This window comes from Balaenoptera musculus, chromosome 2 (genome assembly GCF_009873245.2).
Source record: "Balaenoptera musculus isolate JJ_BM4_2016_0621 chromosome 2, mBalMus1.pri.v3, whole genome shotgun sequence".
NCBI lineage: Eukaryota > Metazoa > Chordata > Mammalia > Artiodactyla > Balaenopteridae > Balaenoptera > Balaenoptera musculus.
In genome coordinates, this window is record NC_045786.1 from 14,308,317 (window position 1) to 14,328,177 (window position 19,861).

Genomic DNA, 19,861 nt, shown 5'->3' on the forward strand with positions numbered 1-19,861 from the left:
CTGTATTTAGCAGCTTGCCCACAACATTCCTGAAGATTTAATGATTGGCTCTGATAAGCTAGCATGAGATGGCTGCAGTTCACAGACCACTGGTGGGGGCAGACCTATGTTAGATTTCTGTGCCAACACTGACTAGCTGTTTGATAAGAGTACTTACCTGATAGGGTTGTTGGGATGATTAAATGAGATATTGAATAGAAGTCCTTAGAGTAATGCCTGACACTATAGTAAGTGCTCAATAAATGTAAGCAGTTATTAGTGTTTGATCTTTTATAGCAAAGGGAATGCAGGATGGCTCTCTCTATAGGTATCCTTCTAGTTATTTTAAACTACAGATGACCCTTGAACAATGCGAGGGTTAGGGGTGCTGTACTCTGTGCAGTTGAAAAATCTGCGTATGACTTTGACTCCCCAGAAACTTTACTAACAGCCTACTGTTAACTGCGATAACATAAACAGTTATTTTGTATATGTATTTTCTATGTTATATGTATTATATACTGTATTCTTACAATAAAGTAAGCTAGAGAAAAGAAAACGTTATTAAGAAAATCATAAGGAAGAGAAAATACATTCACAGTACTGTACTGTATCATTGATGCAGTAAGTATATGTCATCTGTTTACAAGGTGAATCGTCTATCAGTACCTACATCAATATGGTCTTATATGATGTAAAACACTGTAGATGTTGTATGTATACAACACTAGACATCAAAAGTGAAAAGATTAAGTGAAAAAGAAATTCATATTTATTTACAGCATTGATCCATGCATTGCTCATGAAGAAGCAGCAATATGATTGCTTTATGGTCTCCCAGTGTCATCGATAGGATTGCTCACAGTAGCCTAGCCTATACACTAATGAATGAACCATTATAAAATCTTTATGGCATACAGTGTTACAGTCATATCCATAACACAGTATTGGAAACATCGTTACATTAAAAAAAAAACTCACTTACCTGAGATGATAGGTTGATAAGCAGTCTCTCCACTTAGAGAGAGAGGCATACTTTATGGTACTGTAATTCTTTGAAAGCAAAGTGATAAAACAGTAAGAAAAGGCACACATTATTAATTTTATATTAAATATCACTTACCATATGCATATATAAGGATAGACTAGTATCTACATATATTTTATGCCTTCATTACATACCTAACTTTTAATTTTTTTGATATTCCTAGGCGATGTGGTTAGTCTATGAGTTTTTTCAAGTTGTTGCAAATCTCCAAAAATTTTCCAATATATTTATTGAAAAAAATATGTGTATGAGTGAACCTATGCAGTTCAAACTTGTGTTGTTCAAGAGATTAAAGCACTCATTTTTATACATAAAAATGATTTTATGTGTAAGCTGAAGGTTGGTAATAAGGGGCCATAAGCTGAAGGTTGGTAATAAGGGGCCATAACCTCAATTAGTATAACCTTTTAAAATTGTATTTTTTGTTTTTAGTAAAAGAAGTTTCTCTTTCGCATAAAAAATTCTCCTTTTTCTCCATGGTTTTTTCCATGTAGTCTGGATCTTCCCTCAGTTTTATTGGAAAGGATAACGTTGTCTTTATTCTGTCTGCACAATGCTATTGTGGTATTGATGCCAGAGTATCTTTGTAAGCTTTTGATACAGGAAGCATCTGTAGCTTTAGAATGAAGCTGGCAAATTATTCAGAGTCCAGAAAAGACAAGTGAACATTGAGGCTGCAGTGGGGGTTTTGGGGTTTGGAGTAAGAGGAAAAATCAGTTATTTTAAAAATAAATGATTGGGCTTCCCTGGTGGCGCAGTGGTTGAGAATCTGCCTGCTAATGCAGGGGACACGGGTTCGAGCCCTGGTCTGGGAAGATCCCACATGCCGCGGAGCAGCTGGGCCCGTGAGCCACAACTACTGAGCCTGCGCGTCTGGAGCCTGTGCCCCGCAACGGGAGGGGCCGCGATAGTGAAAGGCCCGCGCACCGCGATGAAGAGCGGTCCCCGCACCGCGATGAAGAGTGGCCCCCACTTGCCGCAACTAGAGAAAGCCCTCGCACAGAAACGAAGACCCAACACAGCCAAAAATAAATAAATAAATAAAAATAAAAGTAGCTATAAAAAAAAAAAAAAAAAATGTAAAAAAAAAAAAAAAAAAAAAATAAATGATCAATAAGATAATTAAGTCTAAATCATTTAATATTAACCATTGAAATATTTTCAAATAATTAATAAGCACCATCATATTAAGTTGAACATCACTAATTTAGAATCTGAAAATTGAGATGAAAAGTCATTAAAGTTTTTTTTTTATTGAGCAAAACATTCAAATTATTTTCCCTGTCTGAAATTTCTGGATCTCATGGGTAGGCAAAATCTAGTCTAAAACCAGAATTCTTTAATGTGTAACTTTTATTTCAGTCCAGTAGATAATTTTGTTGATTGGCATGTTTATGATTTAAAGTGACAAAATTTCACTAACAGTAGTTTGAACCAGCGGTTATCAGTGTTTTTGGCCTCAGGATCCCTTTAAACTCTTTAAGATTATTGAGGAAAAGTTTTTGTGTTTATTGATTGATATTTACCATTTTAACAATTAAAAGCTTTATAATATTTACATTTATGCATTAAAGTTTTCTGTGCTTTGTTTATAGATTGATTCTACAAAATTAAATCTTATAAAAACAGCATTGAAAGTTAGGTTGTATAAACAATCTACCTGGGAGAATAGATACATATGTGGCTTGGTTCAGTAAGAAGGAAATATAATCGTTGTAAGTCCCAGTCCTGAACTAAAGTGTACCAGAAATGTAACTTTAATTTCCTATAACGACTTAATTTCTCCTCAAGTCCTCATTCTGGTGGGGTGATGAAAACCCAATGTAAGTAAATGTAGGATTTCATCCCCCTTTCCCCAAGATTGTGGCTAAATTACTGGGGATTTGCTGCCAGGACCTTGGAGGAGGCCTTATCTTGACCTTATCACCTGGTTCTCAAGGCCAGGCTCACACAGGTCACCCCTGAGATGTCTCTTGTTCCTTTGTCCACAGCCTTCTTGGTTCTAGTGGTTCTGTGTCCTGCATGGAAGTACATACTAGGGCACTGTGGTCCCCGGACTCCATAGGCCACTGACTCTCGGGACTGCCAATGGCCCTTTTTCTGCCTGGACTTGGGGCTCTGAGCCAGGCCTAGGCCTGCAGTCCCCTCTCTCTATTCTCTTTATTCCCCTCCCCTCTTCATCTGAGTGATACTCTCTTAAGGGCACTTTCTCTGTGATTTTTTTTCCTCTCAAGGGCCAATCAGCATAGTCTCCTTAATGGTCTCAGGCATCAGGAGATACAAAAGCAAGGACTAGCCGGGCCTTTCTGCTTTCTTCCTTGTCATCCCCCAACGAGACTGTGAACTCTGGAAGGAGTCAGAGTGAGTGAGAGGTTGGGGAGATGGAAGGGGAAATACTGGGAGGAAAAAAGTCAGTTGGCATTTCAAAAATCTTCCCTGGCCACATCATCCTATGCCTTTAAACCCTGCCAGTCACAGAGTATACCACACCTGGAGGTCCAGTGGATCCTCAGATTTTTTTATGGTTTTTAATTTATTTTTTTCTTGCTTTGCTTCTGTGAGTTCAGTGTTTTTCAAACTGCGAATTGGACCCATTCCTGGATTAGGACATTGATTTGGTGGGCTGAGACCAGCATTAAAGAAAAAAAAAGGAATCTACTAGAACAAAGTAGAAAAATGTTAGAGATCATCAGACAGAACAGATGTCTATATTGTTTGGAAACCTCCATTTTATATACACTTTGTGTATTGGGCTGTGGGGTAAGATGCATTTCTTACTGTGGGCTCTAGTCAGAGCTTTAAAAACACATTCTCAGTTGCCACTGAATTTGGTGTATCTTAAAATGTCTTGTTACTATGGAAAATGTCCTATTTTAATATTTAAAAAATATAGAGTGCATAGGTTGCAAACTTGAGTTGGCTTGACTGAAAATGTCATATTTTTGTCCTCATAGTTTGATAGGGTATAAAACTATTTTCCTTCAAAATTTCAAAGCCATACTTTTGCCCATAAGACTGATGATACCTGGGTGACCACCTCTCCTGCCAGTGGAATATGCTGTGAATGGGGAGTAAATGGAGAAGGGAAAGGGCCCAAGGAGCCGGCTGGTTTTCAGATAGCCTGGTGACCCTGCTGACATTTCCAGAGCCCCCTTATATCTGGTCAACAGTTTTGACTCTATCCATTAACTATCAACTAAGGTGTCTTTAATCTTTCCTTGCTACAGTCAGTGCTTTTAAACAACTAACATTATCTCTCTCTCTCTGTATGTATATATATGTATTTATTATATATGTGCTTATGTACATTTAAAAAGTATTTCCATTGGACCTTGGGTGGGAGGTGCTTGGTTTGCCACTTGAGTCAAACATATTGAAGCGAATATGTACAATTTTGAAGGTAATAAGTATATTCCTTTTAAAATAGAACATTTCATTCAGACCTTTCACAGAGGCCCTCTTTTCTCCCTGTGCCATTAACCTGTGATGGAAAAGGGTTAAAGCTGCACATCCTTCTCTTCATCCAAGGCACCGAACACAGCGGCAGTATAGGCCTACTGGGTTTTCGTTAAATTGTATAATCAATAGCCAGAAAAAAGTACATTTAGAGAAGAGTTGGTCTGTTTTGTGGTTAGACTCTGCCTGAGGTCCCTAGGAAAGGAATGTGACTTGCTTAGAGGGAGACAGGCGGGGACACCGTAAGTAGTTGGTGATGTTGTCTACTATGAGTTCCTTTTCTCTAACTCACACTGGTATAAAAGATGCTAATTTTGGTACAGTTCCCTTTGTTTCCCCCCAGTCTACCTATTCTGAAACCACATCAAATGAATTATTGTACACAGTTCGGCACTGAACAAATCTACTCCACCAGAATATATCGCTAATTGCATAGCGGAGGCCAATGGTTAAATAGCTTTTAGATTCTTGATATTACTTTCATAGCCTGTAAAGTTAGGAAACAACTGATCTGCAAATTGTCAAATAAGTAGAGTCTGTGGAGGGCAAGGAGATTTAGCCTGTGGTCCAGGATGTTTGGCGGTGGTTGCCTGGAGTGCTGTGTTGAGAAGAACGTTGGGTCTTTTCTGGACCCTTCAGGAGGAGTGGTGTGAATTAGCGATGTCTGCCCTGAGCATGGGCGGTGACACACGGGCGAAGTAGAGACCAATATGCCGGTGGTAGTGGCTCTTCTTCCTAGTTTCCCACAATTTATTTGATTTGATTTCTGGCCATACATTTTTCTGTGAGACTATAACATTTTTACCAAAAATGCACAGCTGGGTATAATATCACATTTTTAGGTTTGCGTAGGTCTTTCTAAAAAATAGAATTATGCTTCCCCCTCTTCCTTTAGGCTTTAAATAATTATTTTTATGGATACTGAGTATTTGCTCTAGGTACTATATTTATTATTATTTTTAGCAAAGGAAGATAATGTGATCTTTCTTGTGTTTCTAATGTTCTGTTTTCCTAGGAACTTTGTTTTTAATATTTTTCAGACCGTGGTAATGCCTCAGACACTTGAGTCCCAGATCTGCGTGTGTTCTCTTGGCTCTAGTCACCAGCACCTTTTGGTGGTTCCTGGGCACGAATCACAGAGCTGCCCAGCTGCACGTGCGCCCCTGTTTGTACATTCCCACGGTCAATGTCGGCAACAGCATAGGGCACAGACTCCTCTACCAGCTCATATTTTTCTTAAACAGCATCTGGGGTGTGTGTGTGTGTGTGTGTGTGTGTGTGCGTGTGCGTGTGTGTATTAATTACTCACCTTTTACAGAGTAATTCAAAATCTAGGTGACATGTTCCAATAGCTGATAAGCATTTCATAGTGTGGTCGGTTTTCTGTGTAATCCCTTTGATCATGGCCTCTTTTGTAAACACACGATAGAGGTTACAATGGAGTCCCGCCGAGGAAGTAATTCAGAGGGTGGCAAGTTTTTGACCCTTACAGACAGAAAGAGAATTTGGTAAATCGTTCGGTTAGTGACTGCCCTTTAGAGAGCCAGGGGTTTGCTTTCTGTACCTCCTTTCAGCTGGGCTTGTATTTCATGTACAGGAGGCCTACATTATCATAATCCATTTTTCGCTTTTATGTGATCTACCAGCGGCTCTCGTAACCCTCCTTTCTGAAGAGCACTCCCCATTTACTTGCTCTAATTCACTGTCTTTTTTTAAATCATAAAAATTGATGTTTTGCAACCAGTGGCATTATATGGGAGTTGTTTATGGAGGTGCTGCAGGGAAGAATAGTGGTAGAATTAAGCACGAGATGACGGCTGGGGAGAGAAATCTATGAAGAGACATCACATCAATGACATAGCAAGAGAGTGAAAGAAGCATGTTAAACTCGAAGATACTGGAAGAATATCATGAGTAAAATTATAATATGTCTTTTGCTGATGTTGAATAGTGTTAATCATACACTAACAAATTTTTACTTAAGGAGTCATATTAGGTAGAAAATGCCCAGATTGACCCCAATATGTAAAAAAGATATTATCTTAAAATGCTTCTACCCATTAGATGTTAATTTCCCTGTCAGCGCTCACACTGGAATATTAGAAGAAATAATGTGGAATTGTTTTTACTCAGTGTTATCATCTAGGTCTTAAAACATTTGCTATGAGAATTTCCTATTTTATACAATTTTACACATCTGAAAGGATAACCAAAGTAGGATGGTTTTTGCAAATTATTAATAGTTATGGAATTTCCCAGGGACTTTTATTCAAAGGAAAAAAACTTCCAGGTTTTCTCCTTCTCTTACATAATATGCCATTTTCCATTATTGCTCTTTAACAAAGAAAAACCTTCCAATACAATGAACGTGAGTTTTAGAATATTCTTTTGGAGAAAGAAGTATAAATGGAGACTAGGAATGTGAAAGCCTACATGCTTTGCCCTTGAAGAACCAGGTAAAGAAGCCCAGTGCGTGACTTTGGGTGTTCAGGCCCTGTGAGATTTCCAGGTGGGAAAGAAAATGGTAGGAGAAACTCCCTGATGTGTCTGGCAAAGTGTGCTTAGGCAGCAGAAGCATTTACAAAGGAAGACCCGTGGCAGTTTGGAGCTGGCTTCAGTTCAGATTTTTTCGGCCATGGAGGAGGTCTTCCTTAAACAAATCTGTTAACATTTTAGTTTTGGGGGGAGCACAGCACATGGTAGATGTAAACGCACCAGTTCATATTTCTGTCTGAAGCAGCTCCATCTCACTGCCCCTGAGACCCCATCCCTTCATGAGTAGGTCTGATTTGATCTAGTCTTCAAAGCTGTGCCTGACCTGTGTGTCCTCATACTGCGTTTGTCCCTGTTGCTCCTTTGCCATTAGAAACTTCTCTGTGCAGAGCGCAGGGCTCCTTCGGCCCCTCCTGCTGGACGCATTTTCTTCGTGGAGGTCTAGCGGTTGTTTCTCATGTTTAGTGTGTGATGGCAGATCCCAGCCTGGGTTAAAGTCTTTCTCTCCTTCTCTCTTCCCCTCCCTTCTCATCCTGCCTCTGTCCCCACCCCAGTTTCATGCTGTTTCCTTTTCTCACTACATCTGGGCTCCAAAGCAGCCAACCTCAGGAAAGCTCTATCCGATGGGGCAGGATACACGTATGAAGAGTTGATATTACAACTGAGACAGTTTTCATTTCTTTTCATGATTCCGCTGTCATTCCGTATGGCACACGTTGGCATCCTGCTTCTTCCTGCCTTGGAGGCAGACTGGTGGTCCTCAGTCCACACTGGTGCGTCCTGCCCGTGGTTCACGGCCGGGCCGGCTCTGAGACCCCTTTTGATTGGTGGGTGTCCATGATGTGCTGGTTGTTAGATAGGTTGAATACCGCCCCGTGGAGAGACATTACTAGTGTTATTGTCACAAATTCCGTATTTCACATATTTGATATATTTATTCATTTTCTGTCTGTTTGCTTGACCTAGCGATAAATGGGAGAGGGGTGTTGAAATCTCTCACCATATTGGTGAATATGCCAGTTTTCCCAGTCATCAATGTTGCATGCACGTGCACACAATCTCTCTCTCTCTCTCTTTCTCCCTCTCTCCTTATATATGTGTATATACATATATACACACACATATTTTTAAAAAAATCTACATTTAAGATGATTTTTTTGGTGACTTGAGCCTTCATCACTATATAGTGTCTCTTTTAAAAGTATATTTTGTCTCATTTTAATATAGCTATTTTATAGTGGAGTTAAAAAATATGACTATATATTGATCTTTTAGCTAGCAGATGTAACCCATTTACATTTTTGTGATTATTGAATTGTTTCTCCCAACTGTTAAATTTCCATTTGTCTCGTTTATTCTACGCTGCTTTTTGTTTCTATTCTTTCTTTTTTTAAAATTTTATTGAGTTAGAGTTTTGGCACTTTTAAAAAATTTGATTTTTCCCTTTTATAGGATTTGAATTTATGTGTTATATTTCCATTCTTTGTGGTTACCCTTAGAATTTTATCACATTTATTTAAGCACAGTTTAAAATTCAGTAATGTCTTAACCTTTCTCATGAAGAACAGAAGGACCTTAGAATGCTTTATTTTCATGCTACCTTCTCATTTTACCATCAGATGTTTTAGCTTTGTCTTTTTCCATACAATGTTGTGTGTATGTGGGCGTGTGTATGCGTATGCATGTGTGTGGTGCATTGCATTTAGCATTTTATTTGCTTTACCATTCCTTTTTGCATTTTAGCTTGTCCTTCTGGAATTATTTTCTTTTTTTGCCGAATTGCATCCTTTATAAGTAGCTTCATAGACGACCCTGGTGGTGGTAATCTCTCTCAGGGCCTGGTTATTTTAAAATGTTTTATTTTTCACTTTTTAAAGATAATTTTAAATGATGTGAAACAATCATTATTGCTACAAAATGGAGTTGTTCTAATTTGGGAGATACTTAAAATTATGTTCAAACCTTCTATCATCTCCCCACTATCCAATATAGTTATGATCTTGACCCTTGGATAAAATTACTTCCTTGGGTAAAATCAGAGCATAAAAAGATGGTCCAAAGAAAAGTCATCAGGCCCTCACCTGACTCAGAAAAGCAGAACTGAAGAGTCAAATTAATAACGTGAGGTCAGAACTTTTGCCTTTTAAGTGTTCGTAAGAGATAAAGTTGCATTTTCTTAAAGCAGATAATATACTAAAAATGTTAATACAGTACCTCTTTCATGAATGATAAGTTGTTAGGCAGAAGAGGGCCTAAGGTCCCCAAGACTGCCCCCAGGTTTGATGATTCTCTAGGAGGCCTCCCAGGACTCAGCCTAGAGTCATACTTGTGGCTATGATTTATTACGGCGAAAAGATACAAAGCAAAACCAGCCAAGGGAAAAGGCACGTGGGGCAGAATCCAGAGGAAACCAGGCATGGGGTTCCAGAGTTCTGTCCCAGAAAGTCACACGGGACACACTTAGCTCCCCCAGCAATGAGCTGTGACAACACGTGTCAAATGTTGCCAACCACTCAAGCTTGTTAGAGACTCAGCTCCCAGGGTTTTTAACCGGGGGCTCTTTACAGAGGCACCTCTGCCTGGCATGTACCCAAACTCCAGACTCCCAGAAGGAGAGCAAGTGTTCTGCATCAACCTTACTGTTTGTACAAACAGCTTAGGCACAGTGTTCCACCCTTATCAACTAATGGTGGTGGGAACCCTCCCAGAATCCAAGTTCTTAGACACTAGCCAAGGGCCAACCTTGAAAGCTGGCTTTTCATATATAGCGTTTGGGCCTGCTCTATTTACTCTTTTCTGCACAGGGCCCATCAGTAAGTAATGATATAATAACAAATGCTTTTGACACCTGAGTTCTGTTCTCAGATTTTCTAGTTTGAGTAGAACTGTAACAGTGGTCGGAGAAACAAAAAACTGGAGAGGGTGGGTAGACTTAGGTGCTGGTGAGGAGGAGACTCAGAGAGGCATCATTGACCCGCACTGTGGCACAGGATTAGAGGGAGATGGCAGGCCATTTGACTCTGCCAGGCAGGTGAGAATGAAAAAAGAGATCAGAGATCTTTTTCTGGAAGGTCTCTTGGAAAATCTTGAAACAGCTAGCAGTTGGAAACAGCTAGCCGTCTTAAAATTAGCGGCCTCCTGTAATGTTAGAGATCTATTATGTAGGGACCCCAGCCTCAGCACTGCGGGTATTTTGGGGGGGGGGGCGTCCTGTGCACTGCAGGAGGTGGAACAGCATCCCTGGCCCCTGCTCACGAGACGCCAATAGCGCCTGTCTCCTCACCGCCTCCCCCGGTTGTGACCACCAGACACGTCTCCTGACATTGCCTGTCGCTGACTACCCTCGAGGGACAGTGCTTGAGAACCATTGTATTACTACAGCGTTTACAGTAAATAAATTCATAACGATCTTAGCTTTATCTATCTAAGTGGTTTACTCATATCTCACATTTATAGTAGTTTTCCATTGATAAAGCTCTTTCATGTGTCTCTAGCAAGAAGCTATATAGATGAAGGCAATGAGACACAGAGGTTAAGTCACTTTGCAGTAAAGCAAAGAGAAAGTAATAGTAGAAATAATAGTAATAATAATATTTTTTGTTATTAATAATAGATACTTGATTGAGTGCCTGTGACGAGCCAGACACTGTTTGGTTACTGTTTGGTTACACTGTTACAGGTGTTCATTTTGCAACAAGCGTAACAAGTGCTGTCATTGTGTTGATTTTACAGATGAGGATATTGAGGCCAGAGAGATTAAGGAACCTTCCCAAAGGCGCACAGTAGGTGGAAAAGCCAGGTCCAGACCCAGGCCATTTGGCTCCAGTGCTCTCGTGACCCCTGGGCTCTGGATAAAAAGTGAGAGGTTCTGGATTCTTGCTCTTCTCTGTGTTCTGTCTCGTTACTATCTCTGTGGAGGTGGCCATTTGCTTATTACACTGCTTTCCTCACTCCGCCCAGCTCTGGTCTCCTGGTTTACATACAACTTTTCCTATATTCTTATCAACTGAATCTCACAGAGATGAAAAAATTGGGAAGCCCTCTTTTTGTGACCTAACGTTGCTGTTTCAGTTGTAGTCTTCTGTGATTATCTTGATTCTTTCTCTTTTTATTTATTTTTAATGTAGCATTTCATCGAAATCTGGATTTGTTGCAGCTGTCAGCCTAATCTTGACGCATACGCTTCGTCCAATTCCTGCATATTTCAGCTAAGAGGCTTCTGTTTATGATGCTTAAACATTTCACGATATTCTTCAGATCTTTCCACCAACTCCCAATGTGTTATTTGTCATAGTTCCATGATTATATTTTATTATCCAGGAAATATATTAATGTACCAATTTATCCACCCCATCTTTTGTTTTTTTTTCTTTTTACTTTTTTCCTGATTCCTTTTGAACATGCGTTTTTCATGCCCCCATGCCTTATGCCCCAAGTTCTGTCCCCTAATATGGACAAGGAGAAAATGTCATTCTTCCTCGAAGCCTAGTGAAGAAATCATCTTTCCTGGAGCTTTCTTTTCAAGACATTTATTTTAGGAAGACCTTCTACAATCATTTAAATGCAGTATTTGTGTAGAGCTAGAATTAACTGTATGGTACCATCAATTAGTTTTAAAATGCTTTGCTTCTCTGTTCCTATGATCCCATGAGGGACCACTGAGCCCTCAGTTTATTTCTGGGTCTGTTTTTCTTTTGTGGGTGGGGCGGTGAGTGGGTGGGAGTTGAGACTATGACTTCAGAGCAGAATATCGTCAGATTAGTTTAGATGGACATTGCTACATGGACATGATGTTGAGAAATCCAGGATTTTCAGATGTGTCCACTTTGGCAAAATTCATTAGGTTTCTCCAGATGTTGTAATTATTATTTTTTATGTAAATAGTATGTGCTGCCACATCTGTAATTACATTTACTACTTCTGTGTCTCATGGTTCCAACTCATGAGACCATTCCACTCTCTTTTGATTGTTAGGCACTTTTTCCCAAGACCCTAGTCACTTGAATTTTGCTAGCTCTGAAGATAACTTTGGTCCCCAAAGCCTTAGGTTTTAATCCATTATAGTACTCATGACTCCTAGTAGTTTCAGATATGAATTCCTCCTTTCCTCGGCATTTTTTATTGTGGTTATTAATACTAAGTTGAATTTTTCTTCTGGATCAAAAATTTGGATAGTTTCTTCTTGTTATTCATCTTTAGAGAAAGTTATGTTACCCATTATTACAAAATCATTGAATTTTAGGATTGGGAAGGATATTGGAAAAAGTGCCAAGTATTACAATCTGTTTATAGTCCTCAGTATGTTCAGCATGTCAGTATGTTTGTTGCTTTGGCCGTCAGGTGAGCAGAGTATGTCCTCTAAAAAGAAAGAAAGAAAGAAAAAAGCAGAAGCTTTTCAATTTGTTTTTCTTTTCAGTGTAAAACCTTGTTCCAAATAGAACTTAGTATGGGTTCCCAATATCAAATGTGTTAAAGTGGTGTTTTATTTATATGCATGTATTTTGTAAGTTCAAATCTATCACCTCTTCTCATTATAAAATCAAATGGTGGGAATAGATTATTATCATGAAATGATAACTTTAAAATGGGAGATATGAGTGGCAAGTGAAGTTTTGTTAGTATCCAAGTAGACATTGTTTTGGCCTGGTGTGGGCCAAGTTCATGTACATACAGAGAAGCAATTGCAAATTGAATGTCCTGCGCCCCCCCCAACAGTTCAATTTTCCATCTTAGAATGCTGTTTACTTAAAAGTTCTGTTTAATTTTTAAATTATGTTTACTTAAAAATTCTGTTTAATATTTAATTTGTGTTTAATTTAAAATGTAATTTTTAGCTTTTAAACATAATTTTTAATTAAACATAAATGGCAGGAGAAGGTTGTCCCCTCAAAGTCTGCCCCTAAACTGAGTTAACCTGCAAGTTAGTACAGTACAGTCTCAACGGGTTAAACTTTCTGTAACATATTTGAGAGTAGACTTTAATTACAGTTTCAAACGTAGTTAAAATACATACATAACATTTTTGAATTAAACATTGTGGAAATCCTGAAAATCTCTGTGAAACTTTATTCCACAGAATGTATTTTGAAAAAAAAAAGTGCTAATTTGTTATTTTAGCTTTAAAGTGTAGCAATACATACATAATGGCTACATTTTAAAGTCCAATGAAGTTCAGCTTTCCAAGATTGAGTTGCAAACATTCTGAAACACACTGAAGTTGTCTGTCCAGCTTCACCTGTCTGGAGCACAGTTCAGAAGTAGCCCCCAAGTAATCTATAAAAATATCGAATCCCTGTGTCGTACACTTGAAAGTGATATAATGTTGTAAGTCCACTATACTTCAATAAATTAAAAAGAAAAAGAAGTAGCCCCCATAGTGTGTAGCTGACACGAAGTCTCTGAGTTCAGGATAAAGGGAGGGAGACACCTTGCCTATTACAGCTTCCTCACTTGAACCAGTAACTCTAGTTTTACCAACATTTCACTAAACTTGACTACTCTCTAGTTACTTACCCTGGGATAGAAGAAGGAAACCAGAAGGGAATAAGGCTGTGCAAGGCCAACTGCTGTGTGTGAGAAATGATCTCTTTGCCAGTCCAACAGACATAGAAGTGCAACGATCTCATGGGATTTAGGCCATCCCAACCTTTGTAAACTTTGAAAGCACTACTGCTTTGTATCATGATCTGATAATGTCTGTTTAGATGACCCTGAGTTATCATGAAAAAATTTAAATTAGGTTTGTATCTGCTCTAAGAAGGCAAGAAAATTATGGTGAAATAGTGAGGCTTAGAGGACTTTTGAGAAACCACAGGAAGATTTGGAGGGTGGACATCACCAAGGAGAGGGGCCAGGGAGAAGGAAACAGGGAGTGGGGGCTCTTTGAGGGGCGGCTCTGAGCTCCACAGCTTTTGTGGTGATAGAGTCACAGCAGCCGGAGATGTACCCTCCGTGCCGGCTGGGCATGGGGAGCAGAGGCAGTCGCTGGTGTTCGTAACCACACGTGGGAGTAGACGCCATCACCTCACCACCAGGAGGGCTTGTGTGTTTGCATATATGTCATTATGTATGATGTAATGCAGTGAAGCTTTCTGTAGCCTGACACGCACTGTAGTCATGTGGCTTCTTCTCTCGCCTCTTTCTCCTACCCTCCTCCCTCCCTCCCATCTTCCCTCCCTTCTATTCTTCTTTCCACAAATATTTACTGAAGTCATATGAGCCAGATGCTAGTAGGTGCTGAATGTGCTCTGACAAGGGACAAGATAGCCTGTTCTTGTGGCCGCGGAACTTTCCTTGTACTGTGAGACAGAGACATGTCAATAGGAACATTGAAATGAATACGAAAAAATATTATAATGGAACAGAAAGTACATTCCAGGACACATTTGCGAGACCAGGAAGGCTTTCTGGAGAAAGTGAAATCTAAGGCGAGACCTAAGAGATAAAGAGGAGTTAGCCAGAGAAGTGGGGTGTTCCAGGCCAGGGTAAAGCATGCGGGGGAAGAGGTGGGAAAGAGAAGGGTGAACTTCTCAGCCAGAGCGTGGATGTGAGCGAGAAGTCTGCAGAAGGCTCATTGTGGGGGCCTTGGGGGACCGGAGGCTGGACTTTTTTCTTGGATCAATGGGAAGCCACGGAAAGGTTTTACTCAGAGGAGTCAGGTGATCAGGTTGGCATTGTGGAAAGTTTGCTTTGGCGAGTTGGATTGGAAGGGCAAGACTGGCAAGTGTTGTAGTTACCTAAAAGATAAACATGGCCTAAAATGAAAAAATGCAGTGGAGACGGAGAGAAGTAAATATAATCAAGACATATTTAGGAGATAAAATCAATAGACTTGGCGATGGATTGATTAGATGTGTGAGGAGTCAAGATTACTCCCAGGTTTCTGGTGTGGGCAGCTGGGCACTGATTAATGAAAGAGAGAATACACGGGGAAGAAATCGTTTTGGGATTGTGGTGGGATGATGGACTGTTGGATTTCAGACTGAATGTGTGGTGAATATGGGGTATGCACGAGTGGAAATGCCAGTGGCTCTGAAATTCAGGAGGGAAAGCTGGGCTAGAGTTGTAGATTTGGAAGTGATCAGCATGGTTATAGGGGATACCCAGAGCTGTGAGAATGAATGAGATCACCCCGGCGATCACCCAGGCGTACACTGAGAAGAGAAGAAAGCCTGTTAGAACCCTGAAGGAGGATGGGCAGAGAGGAGCCCCCAGGAGACAGAGGAGGAACAGCTAGAAGGGGAGAAGCTGGCCAGGAGTGTGTGGGGACAAAGACACCGAGGAAGAGGATGGAGGAGAGGCTAAGCAAGAGGAAGCCCAAAAGATGTCTGTTGGATCCTCTGTGCTGCAGGAAGCCATTATAGCTTTAACCAGAGAAACGTCTGGAAACAGGAGCTAGAATGCATAGCATTGAGGAGAGAGCTGGAAGAGATGAGCGGAGACAGTGAGCTTAGTCCTCTTTGTAAGGAAGTTTGGCTGAAGGAGAGAACAGACTCTTGGACCTCATGCTAGAATAGTGTGGGTGGAGGGAGGGATAGAAGTCGGGGGAGCCTTGAGTGTGCTTGGATGCTGACGGGATGTAGCTCATAGAACAGGGAAGCCTAGGGTGAAATTTTGGGAGACAAGTGGGTCATAGAGGGTCATGAGAATGGAGGAGGGCTTGGGACCCAGAATAATAACAGAGAGGTGACCTTGGCTAAGAGGAGAGACACCTGTTCCATTGGGATAGAAGGGAAGAATAAAACAACTGGTGTTAAAGTATTGTTTTGTGTCACAATATTTTAATTATGTTCTTTAAAAAAATTTCTCCACAGACACTACCCAAAGCAGTCCTTCACCACGGTGGCAGATACACCTGAAAATCTTCGCCTGAAGCAGCAAAGTGAATTGCAGAGTCAGGTAATTTCTGAAAGGCCTATTTTTGTTACATTCGTTCTAAATATTATTCACAAGGCCACTCCTCGGTCATCGTACTGTTCATGCCAGGTCACCAGCCGGTGTGCAGACTGAAAGCGGGCCTGGGTGGGCAGTCCGGGCAGAAGTGCTGAATGTCTGTTTTATTCCCAGTCTTGGATAATCTTGATATTCTCGGTTCTGTTATCCACATGGGACTAGGGCAAGTAAATGAGTTCTGGTCAGAGTAAGTGTTTCCCAACAATATTGATTTATTTGGTCCTAAATATTTAAAAACATTTTATAAATAGCTTTTCCACACTGCATATGTAGGGGAAAAAAGAGGTGTTAACTTGACCCAACTGCAGTGAGTGTGGGGCTAACACCCTGTCTGTGTATCTCACACCAGCCACTAGCTTTGTTTTCATCCTGTCACTTTATTCATATTTCTTTCATATGTCACGCTGACAGCATGAACAAAGATTAGAACACCATGATTGGCTCCCAGTCAACCATTTTGGATGGAAACGTGCCTTCAATATGGCGAAACACATCGGTTAAGACTAGGGATTTGAATGGCAGTGTTTTCTTCAGGGACACCCCGTCTCTTCTTGAGAAACCTAGGGTGCTCTCTTTCAGAGGAGTTGTTGTGCCGGCCACGGTGTAGGACGGTGCTGAGCAGCTACGTGGCAGCCCTGTGGTCAGTGGCGAGGTAAAACGACACTGAGGAGCGCGGAGGGAAGGCTGGGTTGAGGTCCGCCTTCCACTGTTCGTTGGTTGTGGCCTTGGGCCAGCCACTGGGATTCTCTGTGCTGGTGTAAAGTGAGACAGTCTATCTGATCTTGTCTACCTGTCTCGAGGGTGGCTGCAGGTGTCAAATAGGTAGTTAGGTGTGAAAGCATGTTGGAAAGTTAAAAAAAGGTTGTATGACTGTGGAGGCCGATTATGATTACCGTGGTCCCTGAGAATCCTTGATGTGAAAAAGGGAGAAGAGCAGACTTCGTGAAGGAGGGAGGTGTCTAGCTGACACTCTTTGAAAATGTCAGTTGTAGCTGTTCGTAATGAGAGTAGTCAGCTCTCAGTTGCAACGGATCTAATTATTTCCACGCGGGTTTATCTGATCACAGGGGAGATGGTAGTTCCCTCCATCCTCTTTCTGGAGGACTTGGGACCACTTCTCAGTCCACTTAATTAGAGGAAAAAAACTCCGAGTAGGGTTTACTGTTGGTTAACAATGCCATGAAGACTTGGTTTGCAGTTAGTTTTCGGTTTATGTAAAATGCTAATTTTCCGTGTGCTAAGCTATTAGTTCAAAAAATTGAGTGCCGGCCAAAGAGAGGCACTATTGCAGAGCCAGCAAGAACGCCCCTTGCTCATTCACACCGCGGAGGGTGCCAGGACTTGGCTCCCGTCTGCGCAGCTCCAATATGCCTTTCTTCTCATCAAGTTAGGATTAATTAGGTAATTCTGGAGAAGTACTTCGAGCACATTGGAAAACAGAACTAAATCAAGCAACCAAATATTTGTTGCCTGCCTGTTACATGTCCTTGTTCTGTGCAATAGAATTTATAATTAGTTAATCCTCTCTTCACAGAGTTCATGGGGTGTCTGAGGAAACAGGACTAACATACCACCCCCCCACCTCGAGCAACTATGTTTAATTTAAAATAGGGACTCAGAAATGGCGGGGCGAGTATGGGTTGGTCTGGTTATGCTTCGTGCTGGCGGGGGGGTCTGAGCGGAGCCTTGAAGGTTGACAGAGGATCTGATATGAACCCTTATCTCCTTCCTTTAGAGAGCACGCCACTCCCTTTGGGTTCAGTTAGTGGTTATAGGTGTCGTCTACTTGGTGCAGGAACAAGCATTTATTGTTTTCCTGCCGCACGCCTGACCTCTGGAAAGGCAAAGAAAAAAGGAGCTTACTGTTTCATGAAAGGCTGATTTTATTCTCCCTCAGGTAGGTAGCAAGCTGCAAACTTCAGAAGGCAGAGCACACACATAGTTCTGGGCTCATGGGACAGGAGTTCATAGAGGGGCACAAAGCGCTATGGGGTCTCCAAGCAGTGGTCAGGTGAAGGCATCAGATTTTCTGTAAAATTTTGCTCAAAAATCATCTTCAGAAAGAAAATGTAGGACTTCATCAGACAGATGGCATGGGGAAATTCAACTCAATTCAAGAAACACGTGCTGACTACTTACTATGTGCAAGGAATTGCGCTAGGCGTCGGGGGAGGGAAAGACATCACCACCATCATCATCATCATTATCGTCAATCTTGCTGTATTCAGGGCACATAATTTTACGTGTACTATTTCATTTCCTCTCAAACAGCCCTATGAGACAGGTATTTATTATTATCCCTATTTAGATGAAGCATTCAACCTTTAGAGAGTTTAGAGAACTCACCCTTTCAAACTTAGCAAGGAATTGAACTTGGAATAGAACCTAGATCTGTGATCCCCAAGTGTCCACAATCTCAACCAGTACTCTGGTCACATTACTCAGAGAGCACCTAGAAAAGGAGATGTGTAAGCAGATGCTTTCAGTACAAGCCAATAGGGCAGTGTATGTAAAGGTAGAATTTCGCATAAAGTGCAAAAATCACACATAGGAAGAAGTCCTCTCTCTCCCCTTCCTCCCCTCCCCCTTCTTCTTTTTTCCCTCCTCCTCCTCCTCCTTCTCCTTCTTCATGAGCGATTAAAATACTTCTAGAGTGTTTCTACCTTTTGCAAAGACATGGAAAGATATCTACCCTAATGGTAGTACTCATTACTGGCAAATCATTTAATGTTAGCCTATTAAATGATTTGGTTCTGTGGTAGAGCATTCCCTTTGAGTTTTGATATCAAGAATTCTGGGGCTTCCCTGGTGGCGCAGTGGTTGAGAATCCGCCTGCGAATGCAGGGGACATGGGTTCGAGCCCTGATCTGGGAAGATCCCACAGGCCGCGGAGCAACTGGGCCCGTGAGTCACAACTACTGAGCCTGCGCGTCTGGAGCCTGTGCTCAGCTACAAGAGAGGCCGCGATAGTGAGAGGCCCGCGCACCGCGATGAAGAGTGGCCCCCGCTCGCCGCAACTAGAGAAAGCCCTCGCACAGAAACGAAGACCCAACACAGCCAAAAATAAATAAATAAATAAATAAATAAAGAAGCTTTCATTTAAAAAATAAGATAAAATAAAGTGCACAATTTAATCATTTTAGGACAAAAAAAAGAATTCTGAACAGCTCAACAGTTTTGGTGGAAAATTGACTATTAACATTTTATTTACTTGTTTTGATAACCTGTGATGCTAAATGAGCCAAATCTCTTCATTACTCCTAGTTTTGAAATTCTGAGATCCTTTAGAATTGTTTGGTTAAAACTCCTATTTTTTTTCCTAGTTCATTAGCTTACCAAATGAGCCAAAATGAAGGGAAAACAAAAATTAATTTTCAGTCCAACCTAGGAAGTTATTTATAGTTACATGTTGTTATCTTTTCCTTTTTTCTCTTCTCTGTCTCGGTCTCTTTCTTTTTCAGAGGGTTATGAACATTGCCAGCATTTTTTTTTCTTTTTTTTTTTTTTGCCTGAGTGTTAGGTTCTCTCAAGCTTTTTTGGGATCTATATTAGGTGCCGATTGTCATAATAAAATGATACGGAATACCGGAGAATAAACAAGGAAACCATGAGTTAGCTTTTCAGAGCTGGTGAGAGGCGGTGGCTTACAGGCATTATCCAGCTCGCAGATAACTGGTGCCTGTCCCCTTGGGCAGCCACTGACCGCGCTGGCTGTGGATGGCTCTGGAACTCTGCAGACAAGATGGGGAGGGGAAGCATTCCTTCGTCTCTAGCTCCCTTTCCATCACATCTCACAGGATGAACTGCTTCAAAGGAATAGCATAACTGGAGGTTCGGTGCCCCCACTGGCCCACAGTGACCCATACCGTAAGGGGCAAAAGTGGAGACTTTTCCTTCTAGTGGTATTAGTAACATCGTACTCCATACGCGGGA

The 19,861-nt window shown here is 41.1% G+C and overlaps 1 protein-coding gene across 2 annotated transcripts in view; it reads left to right on the forward strand.

Annotated features, from left to right (window-relative positions):
- Window positions 1-19,861, forward strand: part of NEBL (nebulette) — a 336,029-nt gene that overhangs the window by 109,481 nt on the left and 206,687 nt on the right. For both annotated transcript variants that reach the window (XM_036842835.1, XM_036842836.1), the window contains exon 3: window positions 15,790-15,874. In XM_036842835.1, coding sequence (XP_036698730.1) covers window positions 15,790-15,874 — 85 coding nt within the window. The remainder of the gene's footprint in view (window positions 1-15,789; window positions 15,875-19,861) is intronic.